The 15307-nt window shown below is 41.0% G+C and overlaps 1 protein-coding gene across 2 annotated transcripts; it reads left to right on the forward strand.

Moving 5' to 3' along the window:
• The first annotated feature begins 52 nt into the window (after window positions 1-52).
• Cstf1 (cleavage stimulation factor subunit 1) lies at window positions 53-8150 on the forward strand. 2 transcript variants are annotated; one of them, XM_015479830.2, is made up of 6 exons: window positions 53-224; window positions 2215-2408; window positions 3791-4068; window positions 4241-4438; window positions 5095-5485; window positions 7341-8150. In XM_015479830.2, exons 2-6 carry the CDS (start codon window positions 2240-2242, stop codon window positions 7598-7600), a joined length of 1296 nt encoding a protein of 431 aa, XP_015335316.1. In that variant the 5' UTR covers window positions 53-224; window positions 2215-2239; the 3' UTR covers window positions 7601-8150. The 2 variants fall into 2 exon arrangements, with proteins under 2 accessions (XP_015335316.1, XP_015335310.1); XM_015479824.2 differs by lacking the exon at window positions 53-224 and adding an exon at window positions 253-399.
• The last annotated feature ends 7157 nt before the right edge of the window (window positions 8151-15307 follow it).

The following is a 15307-nucleotide window of genomic DNA, read 5'->3' on the forward strand; positions in this document are numbered from 1 at the left end:
AACAAACGCGACGACCTGACTCACGTTACAAGACGCAGGCGGCGCGCAGGCGCACTTGCGCGTGAGATTACGGAAGTGGTGGAGCCAACGGCGCGCCAGACCCGGGGCCGTTCTAGCGTCCATGATGCTCTCTAGGCTGTGGCATTTGTTCGTGAGACAGCAGCCCCTTGGTGTCAAGGTTGTCGCATAGAAGATACTGTCGGAGGAAGCGAACGAACGTGCCAGTAAGTAAGATGGCGAGATGGGCAGGAGAGAATGGGATCGATCGATAGCGCAGCACTCGGCGTGGCGCCCTTTGCGCGTGCGCAATGAGCGTGCGCGCCGAGCGATCCATTGGGCAGGGTTCGCGCCTCCATCTTTCTGGGAGAGAGCGGGAGACCGAGAAAGCCGTATCAGCGGGTACGGAGATGCGGGGACACTGGGCGAGCGGCCGGTGCGGTCGGCTGGGGCCTACAGAGGGTCACGTGAAGGACTGGGCGGGCAGGGCGAGAGCGAACGGGAGACGTGCGCCCGAGTTCTGCGTGCTGAGTTGCCCGACCGGGCCTGCACACCCTTTCTCCCCGGGCCCCGCTCTCGCCGCGACCCGGGCCTCCATCTGCCTCTGCTTCCCGGTGCTCGCGGCGCGTTCGGCTAGGGGCCCCTGCGCCCTCGGCTCGGTCCGCTTCCTGGCCGGTGGTCGCCGATCCTGGCCCGGAGTCTCTTGTCCTCGTGCCTCAGTGTCCCCACCTGCGAATTGGAGAAGATAAACAGGCTTCCCCAGCCCTCGAGCGAACGTTCAGGAGGAGCTGAGAAGTGGGGCTTGGGCGCTTTTTTTTTCTTTTTAAAAATCTCTTTGTTCACCCCCCACCCATGGCCGGAGTTAAGAGAGAATAGTGAGGTGGTTAAGTTGTGGGCCCTGGAGTGGGACAGCTCTGAAGGCCGCTCTAACCTTGGAAGAGTTACTAGCCACACTTTACTTTGAATGGTGTCCTTTGCTATTTGAGCTCATTTCATCAACTCTTTTGTGCTCTAATATCGTCTGCACAAATGTACTTTTACACTTGTATTTGCTTTATTTTTCAATACATTGAATGCTTTCATTTAATAAATCAATGTTTATAAACTGCTTAGTACGATATCTGGCAAGTAGGAAATACATGATAAATATTGTTATTGACACCTAACACTGTGCAAGAACTCAGGCCCTGAGCCCACTTTTATTCTCTGTTACTGTCTCCAGACACCTGCAACCTTCTGATCTGTGCAAGCATTCACATACATATATTGGTATTTGATAATCAAATTTTTTATTATGGCCACCTATTGGAGTCTTCTTGCATAAATCAAAAACCTCCACCTGTGGTTTGTTTCATTTTTAAAGACTGAAGGAGAACTTAGACATATGAGTGCACAGTATGCTATTCTTTTCCATTTTTGTAGTTATGGCCCTATCTTATTGGCAGTGTTTCATTAAGCAGTTTACCCTTGAATCTTAACAAATTAGTTAATTTTGTTTGGTTTTTTTTTTTTTAAACATTTATTTATTTATTTATTTTTTAAGTTATTGGCAGACACAACATCTTTGTTGGTATGTGGTGCTGAGGATCGAACCCAGGCCACACGCATGCCAGACGAGCGTGCTACCACTTGAGCCACATCCCCAGCCCAATTTTGTTTCTTTTTATAGTACAATAGCTTTTTTTTTTTTTCCTTCACCTACTGGCTTACTACTTAAATTATCTAATTATAGTAATAAGCTCATTTGCCTTAAAACAGGTTTTAAGAGTGAACATTACAGCCAATAGTAAACACAACTCAGCTGTGGAAACAGTGCATTCAACAGAATAGCAGCTGTCTTGCCTATTAACAGAAGAAATGGAAGATTTTAGGATAGTAACAAAGATTAAAAATCATAGGTGGATAGTGTGGCAGAGAAGAAAAGTTGCTGGTGGATTCTACTGCAAATATTGGCTAACATTAACTTGAATAGTTTATGTATGCCAAGCCCTGAGCTCAGTGCATTATATACACCATCTCATTTGACCTCTAGTAATTTATGTAACAGCTGAGAGACCTGAGCTCAAAAAAATAAAAAATAAGGTTACTAACTAAAGAAAATACAGCTAGTAGAGCTGGGATTTAAACCCTGCAAGATTATTTGACCAAAGAATCCTGGATTACTTATGTGATTTACTAGTGCCTCCACGTTTCACCATCCACCTTGTTTTCTTGCAGCTGAGAAACGGTTCTCTACTCCAACATGTACAGAACCAAAGTGGGCTTGAAGGACCGCCAGCAGCTCTACAAGCTGATCATTAGCCAGCTGCTCTATGATGGCTACATCAGCATTGCTAATGGCCTCATAAATGAAATCAAGCCTCAATCTGTCTGCGCACCCTCGGAGCAGCTCCTGCATCTCATCAAACTAGGTATCTTATGTATGCAAATTTATAGATCCCATACTTAAGTTTCAGATGTTTTCCCACAGCAGAATTTTTTGAGAGTATTCCTATTTAGTTATGGTCTCTAATAGGTATTAAATACTGCTAGACACTGAAAGGGTAAAGTGCAGTCCAGATCATGGAGACTTCAGGCTGGTTCTAATGCATTTGTACACATGAACTAGAGCACTCTATTGACTTCCTTTAAATCTCAGCTCAGATGGCATCTTAGATTCCCCTTTACCCCTTTTAAAATAATTCCTGAGTGCACAGTATGCTATTCTTTTCCATTTTCCTCATACCTCCCTAATTATTCTGCCTCAATAATTCTATTTCTTTCATGACAGATTTACTGTTTATAAGTTCTTTCATTGTCTTGAGGTTGTTTTCTTGGCAGTTCTCACATTTTCATTCCCTAGCATTCACAAATAAAGACTGCAAGCTCTACAAAGAACAGAAGAACCTTGTCTCCTTCATCCATTTATCCTGAGGCCTACCTGACATTTAATAAGATGTTTAATTATCAAACATATTGTTCTCTTTAGCTTGGTGAAGCCAATTGTGACAATTTATCCTGAGGAAATAAAGAGGATAAACTAAAATGCAACTATTAATATACTATTATTTATAAAGTTTTAAATGTCCATAAAATTAGATGCAACAATGTAATAATGTTGTAGATGAATGTTTATTAGCTCAGACAGGGTTTTATTCTGTGTGTTATAATAGACAATATAGCACACAGTGCCAGTCTATTTTTGTTTTAAAAAACAAAACTATTTTGTGCATGGGGAAAGAACCAGAAGAAGTCAGACCACAGTGTTGACAGTAATATTTGCAAAAATTTGAGATCATTATTATTTTCTTATTTGTATAGTTTTTCTTATTGTTTATGTGATGTATGTGGTTATTTTTAAATTTAAAATGTATATTCTGAACCGACTTTAGTTAATTTAGCCTACATTCTTTCAAAACCATTTCACTAATGGTTAACACTCTAGCTGACTACTTTGTATCTGCAACTAACAGATCTCAACTTTAAAAATATTACATTTTAAAGGGAAAAAGATGGATGATTTAACTACAGAACTGCTAGTTTATTGGGTTTCTATAGCTGTAGTTATAGTAGTATACTTTGGAGACAAGAACCTAGGGAGTTGACTTTGGTTGTGGGGGCCTTTTCTTGCTCCAGCCCAGTGTTGAGAACCTTGGACAGCATGGCAGGGAACATAATTTTGTAAAGGTTTGGGTGTCATGCAGCCCACAGAAATTGTAAGTTGATGTTGGTGAACATCTTTAGTTTTGGATCCAGAACTTTGTCTTGGCATTTAATTTTTTTTTTTCATGTTTTTAATTTTGATTTCTTCTAGGAATGGAAAACGATGACACAGCGGTTCAGTATGCAATTGGTCGATCAGATACAGTTGCCCCTGGCACCGGGATTGACTTGGAGTTTGATGCAGATGTTCAGACAATGTCCCCAGAGGCTTCTGAATATGAAACATGCTATGTCACATCCCATAAAGGACCATGCCGTGTAGCTACCTATAGTAGAGATGGGCAGTTGATAGCTACTGGATCTGCTGATGCTTCCATAAAGATACTCGACACAGAAAGAATGTTGGCCAAAAGTGCTATGCCAATAGAGGTAAAAACCCCAGTAGTGTACTCACCATTTGCCTTGTGTTTCTCATTCTCAAGAAAGCAAGCAAATGATTTAAGCTAGCTCTGATTTACCATAGCTGTGGATTGTATTCTTTGATGTAAGCAGATTCTGTGCGTTGAGTGTCTCTACTTTTTTTTTTTTTTTTTTTATCTAGGTCATGATGAATGAGACTGCACAGCAGAACATGGAGAACCACCCAGTCATTCGAACACTCTATGATCACGTGGATGAAGTCACATGTCTCGCTTTCCACCCAACAGAACAGATCCTGGCATCTGGTTCGAGGGATTACACCCTTAAATTATTTGATTATTCCAAGCCATCTGCAAAAAGAGCCTTCAAATACATTCAGGTTAGAAATATTTGGAAGAGAGCTTTACATTTTTTTCTAAACATAGGGAGCTATTGAACAACTCTTCTCTCTTTTTTTTAAAGTAGTCTCTCCATGTCATCCTATAAAACAAGTACAGCAACTGAGATACATTCTGGATGGCACAAGAATCAGATTCCATTGGTACATAGTGCATATGCTGCCATGTGCCTGCTTACTCTGGCTGGTCAGGACCAGTCACAGTTCATGGGACTGGGATTCAGAATCCAGATCACTCTTTACAGGTTGCAGATTCCTATTAAAAACTAATCTACCATCTCCCATATAACTTATAGGAAGCAAAAAACAATACAGAAACTATCAGGTGTTTATTGAAATCATGACATTTGGCACTGTATTTTGAATGTGCATTGCAGAAACACTGCGGCTCTAGTACTGACTTCCATCTTCCCATAATTGAACTTTATTTTTTACTCAATAGTTATGGCTCTGAAGCAAATCAAAGTTGTTATTTTAAGTGCATTTATCTTCAGTAACCATATAGGTTTCAGAATCTCTGCTCAAAAAAAAGATATGTCCCAGAGAGTACTTTTATTCCTTCTGATACATATGTAATAAGAATCCCCTGGATTTAATGTTCACCAATTGGTCACTTAAGTTGATGTCTGTCATTCCAGGAAGCTGAAATGTTGCGCTCCATCTCTTTTCATCCTTCGGGAGACTTTATACTTGTTGGAACTCAGCACCCAACTCTTCGCCTTTATGATATCAACACCTTTCAGTGTTTCGTCTCTTGCAATCCTCAAGATCAGCACACTGATGCTATATGTTCTGTCAATTACAATCCCAGTGCCAATATGTATGTAACTGGTAGCAAGGACGGCTGCATCAAATTATGGGATGGTGTTTCAAATCGATGCATCACAACTTTTGAAAAAGCACATGACGGAGCCGAAGTCTGTTCTGCCATTTTTTCCAAAAATTCTAAATACATTCTTTCAAGTGGAAAAGACTCTGTAGCTAAACTTTGGGAAATATCAACAGGACGAACACTGGTCAGATACACGGGTATGTGAGTAGTTGGTTTTAATGTTTCTGTAGCATTTTACTGTTTCCAGAATTCTTAGATCTTTGCAGTAGAGCAACATGATACTATGCATTGAACAGGGCAGATGTTATCCTTTTTTAGGTAAGAGCAAAGCAAGGCTTAAAAGGTTAAATCAGCCAAGGCTACAGTTGGAGGTGAGGCAGAGCTAGGAACAAAATCGTGGTTTAATAGCTTTGCTCTTCTCAGTACTTTACAGTTTAAATGAACTAGGTCTAGGTTCCATGCAGGTAACATTTGAGAACCTGGTGGTCCATTTGTAGACTGACTTGTCCCACACCCACAAAAATGTCAATGCAGACCAGAGGGAAAAACTGCAGCTAGTGGATCTCAGTAATGGTATGCATTAGGAAAAAAAGAGCTAGAAGGGAAAATCTTGACCTATTCCTGAGAAAGCAGAGGTAGCCCCCAAATAAGAACACACATGCACTCTCAACACAGATAGAAAATGGGCTGTTCAAACAGAAAAACAAAAGTAAACTTGTAGAATCCTCACTAATTTGTGTCACTCTCATGGGTAACAGGTGTGTCTGTAGTTTTGTGGTTTTTTTGTTTTTTTAAATTTTGTTGCAATTCATCCCATTGATAGTAATTAGAAGAGAGTGAATGTTAAAATATTGTGTCTAATTCTTCCATTTCTATAGCAGCAAAGACTATTTTTTGGTTGAAAACCTCGAGGAACTTAATTGGTTTTCTCTTGAGGTTTGTGTAGAATCACCATGACTGTACAGCTCAGAAAGCTTTTTTTTTAAAAAAAAAAAAAAAAAAACAAAAAAAACCCTCTTGCACCTTGGAAAAGAAAATCAAAGATCTGCTGGTTGAGCCACTAGGGTGCAGCATGACCTTCCTCATGTGTCTCATAGTAACTGGTGTTTGCTTCCCTGCCATCTTTCTGGCCCCTAGTGTTATATATAACTAGCAAGTCTGTGGAAGAGCCATTCTGTTAAAATTTTTGGTGACTTCACTGAAATGCTTTTATACAAAACTATTTCTAAAATGTATCTTATTACTATTGAAGAACTGTGTGCTTGTTGCAAAAAGGAGACCAGAAATGACCAGAGTATATGTTGAAGGCCTTCTGCCCCTTCTCAGGAGTGCAGCGCATGCACACAGACACCAGGCTGCTGACAAAAACTTGGGTTTATGAGTGTTTGGATTTCATGATGATAATGTGGCAAACTGGCTTGTTTTAGGTGAAAATTTGTTTTTTTCAGAAATGCTATTCTGTTGATTTTTATATGCAATTCCTCTGTTTTTGCTAATTTACAGGTCAACACCCCATCCTATCAGTGCACAAGACTTATATTTAGTTTTGATATTTTTGTCAGAATTCAAAGTGCTCTTGAAATAGTGAAAGGAAAAACTATTCTGACAACATTAGAAATTTGAGACTTAACACTGAACAGTTATAAAAGTTGGACATAGTATATGTGCATATATCAAATGGGCCAATAGTCTTAATCTATAAAGAGATCTTAGATGAACCACACTTGACAGGAAAGGAACCAAAGGAAATGGAGCCATTTTATAGAAATTTAAAAAATAAAAAGTGTCTCATAGTATAAATGACCAACTTATTATCAGCCCAAGAAGTGAAGGACTTTATTGATGGAGAGTCAGGATTGTTGTATAGACGGTGGACCTAGAAGTGATTTTCATACAATTTTTTATTTCAAAATTGGTAGAGATATATTATTTTAACAGTTTCTAAATGCTCTTTTTATATTGAAAGTATTAGAATATTCCCAGGGTCTGAGATGTAAACTTGGTTTGCCATTCCTCAGTCCACAGCCTTTAACCTCTTGGTTTCTGTGGCAGGTGCGGGTCTGAGTGGACGGCAGGTGCACCGGACACAGGCTGTCTTTAACCACACGGAGGACTATGTGTTGCTGCCTGATGAAAGGACGATCAGCCTCTGCTGCTGGGACTCCAGGACAGCTGAGCGGAGGAACCTGCTGTCTTTGGGGCACAACAACATTGTACGCTGCATAGTACACTCACCCACCAACCCCGGATTTATGACATGCAGTGACGACTTCAGAGCCCGGTTTTGGTACCGGAGATCAACCACTGACTGAGCCACCTTCATTACGAGGATTCTTGTCTCTAGGACTCTGCCTTCCTCCCCTGTGTCCTGTCACCAGCTTCCATAGTAAGTCATTGCACCATCTTTGACAGTTGTGCTGCCAGCTCTGTCTGCATCCTTCTTGGATTTGTACAAAAGAATCTTTTTTTACCTTGATGTAGAATCATGGTGGAAAAAGTTGGAAACACAGATCTGTGCAGTTATTCTACATTCACTGATTATTACAGTGTGACTTTCATCGATTTTGTAAATACAGGACTTGCCATTTCTTTGGAATCTCTTGATCATTTGGAGGATAAAATATTAAAGTGCTTTCTAGATTTCAAGTGAATCTGTCATGAGGAACTTTCATTTGGTACTTTGTCAACGTCCATGCCTCTTCCACTACACTCTGTATCTTTCCTTCCCAGATACATTGGCATGCAAGTAGCCATGTGGCTCTGAGGATCCAGAGTTTGTACCGTGTTGAACCATTTTTGAGACACTCGGTTCTATCATTAAATGACATCATTCTGATAATAAAGCTCACATATGCAACTTCAGTGTTAACATACTTTTCACTTCAAATGAATTGCCAGTGCTCCCTGAAGATCTGTAGGAACCATATCTGTTGTCAGACCTCCCACGTTATCCTTTCAGTCCAGCAGAGCTCATCTTTAGTGAATGTATTTCCAATAAAATTACAACAATTTGGTGGAAAACAATAATAAGAATATATTCGATCTAAGCAAATTAGGGAAGCCTGCCATTGCTCTCAGGAATTTCTGAGGTAATTTTAAATCTTTCGTTTCTCTTTAGCAGGACTATAACTTATCACAGAGACACATGGCAGCTGCATTCTTCAAAGATTTGTAGTGAACCACCTCATAGAGGTTCTCTTTTTTTTCTTGACGTTTTTAGAATGTGGTAGTAGTTCTCTGGATTCAGTTCTATCTGGGTAAGAGAACTTACAAACATAAACTTTGCTTTATTCCCCAAAAACAAATAACTCATGATCTGGGTAGGAGTACCTAGAAATAAGAGTCTGGGATCATTTGATAAAAAGAGTAAATAGGTTAAAATAAAAATAATTGCTTTATATTATAGGAATTTCTTGAAGTTATTGCATAGAAATTCTTTAGTCATCATCCTTGAGGACTATTTTAACTCCTTGGTCTATATAAAATCATTTATCCATTAAGTTTTCTTTTTGTTTGTTTTTCTTTTTGTTTTGTTTTGTTTTTGAGATAGGGTCTTACTATGTTGCCAAGGCTGGTCTCAAACTCCTGGGCTCAAGTATCCCTGTTGCCTCAGCCTCCCAAGGAGCTGGGATGTCAGGCATGTACCACCATGCCTGGTTCATCTTAAACATTCTTAACATGTTAAAACACAAAATTTTAGTTGAGATTTCCAAAGAGCTATATTTTTGGTCCATAGTTAATGTATATTTTCCAGTTTTATTTTTCATTCTGATTTCCAGTATTTGAAGTTGGCTATCTAGGAGTGCTACTTTGATAAGATTAGAAGAAAGCTACTAAACAGGAACAAGGATAACCAGTTCTACCAAAAATTATCAAGCAGAACTCCCCAATTTTTTTCAACCTCCCTTTTGCCTCTGAAACTGTACAGCAGAGGTTTATCCCTTCTGTATTCTGCTGACTGGTGTCCTGAAGTGACCACACTGCACTCCTGATACAAGCATCATTGGATCTTTTCAGTTGTTCATGAAATATGGTGGCAATGCCTTTTTTGTTTGTTTGTTTTTAGACTAAGCAATGGTTCCATAGTTTCAGATTTTGAGATCAAGGTACTTTTGTGTTTCCAAAATAGGTTTTGTTTTTGTTTTTGAATTTTAAAAGTTTAAAGTTTTGAGCTGGTGTAAGTGCCAAGAGTATTGTATGGACTTATATTTGCACCTCATTCACTTGTACCACATAACATCCTGGCATTCAAGTGATGAACAAGCTGGGCACAGTGGCACACGCCTGTACCCCCAGCAACCATGGAGGAGACTGAGGCAGGAGGATCACAAGTTCGAGAGCAGCCTCAGCAACTTAGCAAAACACTGTCTTGAACTTTTAAGAATAAAAAGGGCTGGGGATATAGCCCAGCTGGAGAGCACCCCTGAATTCATTCCCCTGTACTGGAAAAAGAAAAATACCTGGTTAGAATGAGAACGTATACCTTCTGTGTTATTTTTTTAAAAGATGTGATTTCTAAAATAAAATTTTTGTATATAATGATAATTTTTTGGAGCTTGCTTTGAATGTTCCCATATTTGAACATCACTTCTCAAAAGGTGGTCTTCACCGATACTTTCTCGGACTCTTATTTGTAACTGAATCACCTTGAGCTCTGTATCTACTCTTCTGTCTGTGAAGTTAAAGGACTCAAATATAGTTTAATTTCTTTGGATCATTAGGAGAGAACTCCTTTGCCTTATAGTTTGGTTTCCCTTAGGACAGGTGATGTGTGAGGGATCTGGTCTCTGCTCTGTTACTGGCTGGGTAAGTTGTCAGGTCATTTGTCTTCTGGGCTACAGCAGCTTTTCTTGAAATGCCTTCATCACAGTGATCTCCTGCAGGCACTTCAAGTGAAAAGAGTGAAGCACCTCTTTTTAATACTTGGTGAAACAGACTTGGGAGAGAGGGAGGCATTTGCTTTTATGGGGGAGGCCTACTTCTGAAAATATAGCAAACCAGGTACATGGAACCCTTTCAATGCAAAACTAAGTAGAGTCTATTTTTTATTTTAAATAGCTGAACTAACAAGAAAGGGAATTCTTGAGAGCCAAAAAATAAAGCACAAATCCAGAGGATGGTCAGTGCTGGAGCTGACAGCTATATCAAGGGTATTTGTCAGTTTCTTGAACCTAACGGTTTCTGAGCAGAAGTCAAAGCTGTGAGTCTTCACAGGGCAGGAACTTTGATCAAAGCCCAGAGAGCCTGGAACTTAAAAGGTGCCCCCTCAATAAAAAAGACAAGCTTGACCATAAATTTGCCTCCTCAGCAGTTGGCTCAGGCTTGCAGGGAGGCAGGATGGGACGGTGGCATAGGGAAGATCTCTTGAGAAGCTGAAACAAGCTGTTCCTCAAGCAGGTTTAGAACAACTGGGACCACTTGCACACTCAGACAAAACCAAGTGGAAAACAAAGCCACCTCAGGTTGGCAGTGGCCACTGTGACTTGCACAGCCAGCACAAATTCCCTGTGCCAGAACACTTCTCACCTCCATCCTAAGGTGATTTTCCAGTAGTGCAGAGGATGGAGTTCAGTCAGATACATGGGGAAACTAGCCACTAGGAGATCAGCAAGAACACGAAACTCGGACCTGAACACGCTGGGACTGTTCAATGTAGAATGTGTTTAAAGAACTGAACAAGGAACTACAATGACACAGTGGTCAAGAGTGTATTTGAAGGGAAGAATAAAACTCGTGGGAAATAATTCAACATGTCTACCGCTCTCATACTTAATGCTTCTCACCTTCTTCTGGAGCCATCTGTGGCCAGTTGATTCCTGGCTGCTTTATGTGCCCTGCCCCATGACGACTTGCCTGAGACACCCCTAACTGCCATTTGGTTGGCTAGCATTCAGCCTTTGCCAGGGGCTTCTAACCTGGGCATCAAAATTCGGCTAGGAAACTGAGTTCTCATTATTACAGCAACTACAAAGTCCCAGTCCTCCCTGGGCATTATCCCTACACCACTGTAGTTAGTGAGATTTTTGGCAATTTATAAAATTCTGTGACCAGAAGAACTGTTTTTATGAATAATCTTCATGAGAGTAAAACCTGCCAGATAATCTCAGATGATTTTGAAGCAGTACCATCTGAGACTTTCAAGTCTTCAATGTTTTGAGTGTTCTCAGTCTCATTCAGCTACACCTTCCAATTCAGGCACTGAGTGTCCCGTGTTTGAATACCACCAGGCTCAAGAGACCTTCATAGCTAAAAGTTGGCAGGCAAACAGTACAGACATGTACAGAAAACATAAGCAACTTGCCTCCCTACACATTTATCAGACCTTATAGAAGTAAAGTAATCAGACTCACCAAGCTCAGGAAAAAAAAAAAAATTAAGCCCAGAGTACTGTTCTCAGTAACCTCAGCAGAGTCTCAGACGGGTATTTCAAAAGCACCCTATTTCCTAGAATAATCACTCTCGCAATATTTGCAGTATAAGTGGATTGCAGCAGTGTCTGAGGAGCTTCTCACGCCTTTCATTCATAAGAATCACAGAGGGATCAAATTCCCCAAAAGTCCTAGCTAGCTACGTAGGAAGTAGTCTAATTCCAGGGCAAGTATCATTGCTTTTGCGTCTTTGTTTTGTTTTCTGGTTTAGGTTGAGTTCCTTAGAACACATGACGTGCAGATTATTGCATCGCCATATGTAAGGCGAACCGGAAGGCAAGCCCTTCGGTATGGGGAAGGTCACTGTGGGAAACTGCCAAGGTGATGGGGACCACCTGAACTTCAGTTAGGGTGGAGCCAGTCTTCATTAGGAGACTGTTCACTTCACTGTGACCTTGAGCAAGTTTGTCCTTCCCTTTTCTCCCCCCATACCCCTCTTTCCCTTTTTTTATTATAGAAAATTTTGGATGTACACAGAAGTCTATAGTGTAGAGACTCCCCAGAGAAGGGGAGGGAGAGGAATGAAGAGTGACTGATGGGGATGAGGGTCTCTCTTTGGGCCAATGAAAATGTTCTGAAATTACTGGGGATCTTTGTACTCTGTACTAAAAACCATTGAATTTTATACCTTAAAAGCATGGGTTTTCCCTCTGGGCATGGCAGCACATGCCTATAATCCCAGTGACTCAGGAGGCTGAGGCAGGAGGATCTGGAGTTCAAAGCCAACCTCAACCAAAATTGAGGCACTAAGCAACTCAGCAAGACCCTGTCTCAAATAAAATACAAAAAGGGCTGGGTATGTGGCTCAGTGGTTAAGAACCCCTGGGTTCAATCTCTGGTAACAACAACAAAAAAAAAAAAAGTGAGTTTTATGGCACTTGAATCATATCTTAATAAAGCTGGCTTTTATTCTTAAAAAATGTCTACAGAACAATAAACCCCAATACATCTATCATATAGACTCCCTGACCTTCACTGACCTCAATTTATCTGTATCTCTCTGACTTTCCCCTTTTCTGAATCTTTTTTGAAGCAATTTCTCAGATATATTTTATCTACAAGTATTTTAATACATATGTCTGAAAGATAGGACTTTTAAAAACACAAATCATGGTAGACACAGTGGTGCACACCTGTAATCCCAGTGACTCTGAAGTTTGAGGCAGGAGGATTGTAAGTTCAAGGCCAGACTCATCAATTTAGCAAGACCCTATCTCAAACTTTTAAAAAATTAAAAAGACTGGGGATGTAGCTCAGTGATAAAGCAAGCCTGAGTTCAATCCCCAACACCAATAAAGGGAAAAAATTTATAACATTATTACACCTGCTAACGTTAATGTTAATCATCATAACATTAACTAATGAATGCCATCATGTATGTGTTCAGTGTTTAGACTGCCAGGTAAATGGTTTGTCCTGAATTCAGATCCAGTTCAGGCCCATGCATTGTGATCTGATGATTTCTGTAAGTCTCTTTATCTTTAGATTTCACCTTACAGTCTCTATTTTCTCCTTACAGTCTATTTGTTGAAGATACTAGGTTATTTGGCAAAATTAATGTCCCACCACCACCACCAGGTTCCTCATCAGCAAAATAGGAAGAGTAGTAGAAGCTAACTTCCAAGGCTGCAGTTGGACTAAATGAGGTAATCTCTGCAATGCATTTGGAACAGCACTTCATGGCCTCCAGGGTTCAGAAATCCAGCCCTTCAGGTGGCCAGAGAACCTAGAGCTTGCTTTTCAGTCCTGGCCCGATCCCAGTGCTTCTGGGGATTCTTTTTCTCGTCTCTGCTAGCCTGGCCCTGTGTGGGTGTCATTCTCTAGCAGACACACACCACTTGGTGGCAGAGTCATCCAAGAGAGCCTAGCCTGCCACCTGCTCCTCTTCCTGGCCATCTCAGGGCAGAACCTTTCTAAGTACCTTCAAGACAGTGAAACCTGCCTGGGAGCACTGGCTTCCCCTGTCAGGAGTGGGGAAAGAACTACAGTCCATGAGCTGTCTGGTGACAGAGGCAATCAGTGCCCCTCTTGGGAATTCTCAGTGTGAAGACTGTCCAGCTGCTGTGGTGGCCCCCTGTTCAACGGGAATTTTCGTGCTAGCCATGGAATTATCAGTTCATGACCTAGAGTTCAGATGCCAGCTGCCCAGGGGGTAGAGAATTACGGGTGCAAGCTTATAGTTCTAATTGGTCTATTTATAGCCTCAGCTTCAGTTCTGTTTATCTTGAAGAAACTTTCTCACAATAAATCCTTTTGATGTTAAAACCTATATAATAAACATGCTGAGCTTGTTCGTAGTCACTGCTTTCCAACCAGGGTTGTTAGTGAACCACGGGGACCTGGCTTTTTCTCTATTTGTGTGTCTGTTTGTCTTTTCTCCATGCCCTGCACGTTTGGTTACGTGAACAAACAGCCCTGCAGGTTGTGGCATACCCCCCACCCGCATCCCCCCATGTGTAAGCCAATCACTGTGTCTCGGGTTTGGGTGCTCAGACTAGCATGGAGCACCCTTTCCACCTGCTGGTAAAAGTATCTCGCCACATGAAAGAACGGGATGCTAAAGGAGCAGAACAAAACTCTGTAACCAGAAAGCGGCACTGTGGTGCTCTAGACATGCCAAGGATTGGTATTTTGTCTGTCCTGGTACCAACCTAGTACTAAACTGTATTCATATATTCGAAGATTTTCGAGTGCTATGTGCTCACCACTGTCAAAACGTTGGGAAATCGTCAGTGACCCATACGGAAGGGTCCCTATTTGGAAAGCCTCACATTGAGTTATTTATTATAAAGTAGCTTCTGGGCAAAAAGTTGTGCACTGGGGAGCTTTTGCATGGTGTTGAAAGCATGAATGAGCGAGGCCTTCTGCAGCCTTGCCGTTTAACCTGTTACGTCCCAGGTATTCAATTCTGCAAGTACTGCAAAGAAATGACACAGGTGCATTAAAATAGGTTGGAAGTCATAATCTAGAGCTCATACATAATTATATTAATCAATATTGTATTGTTATATAATTTTAATACATTTTATATTCTACATTTGAGTTAGTGCAGGTTTCCCACATCTGGGATGATGAGACAAAACAGGTTAACCCTGCCCTGTTATTCTAATCTAAGCCCTTGCTTTCTGCTGTCTTCCTTTTGTTTCCCAAAAAAAGTAATGGATTTTTGTTTTTGTTTTTGCTTTTTTGTAATTTTAAAATCCGTGATATCTCTGGATGTGACTGGATTTCTAGATTACGTTTGAGTCCCTAAGTGTTAGAGATATCGATTCTTGATTTAAAAAATAATTAATTGTAGAAAATGAATGCTCAAGTTAACACTGCCCTATCTAAAATTTCTGTTCCCATGGATAGATAAGCCTGGCAACATAGGACCCAGGTCCAGTAGGGCCCACCCTTGCAATATGAGGCTTGCGCAGGCTTGATGAAGCAGCCACATCGTCCTCACCTGGGATTCTGCATCACCCATTCCACCAACAGAGGACCGTGGAGTTCGCAGAAGGCAGGAGGGAACGGGCGGCCTAAGGAATGTTGACTCAAGTCGACAACACAGATGGCCTGCCACTGTGTGCGTCATTGACTGCAGTGCCC

Source organism: Marmota marmota, unplaced genomic scaffold (genome assembly GCF_001458135.2).
Source record: "Marmota marmota marmota unplaced genomic scaffold, marMar, whole genome shotgun sequence".
Classification (NCBI taxonomy): Eukaryota; Metazoa; Chordata; class Mammalia; order Rodentia; family Sciuridae; genus Marmota; species Marmota marmota.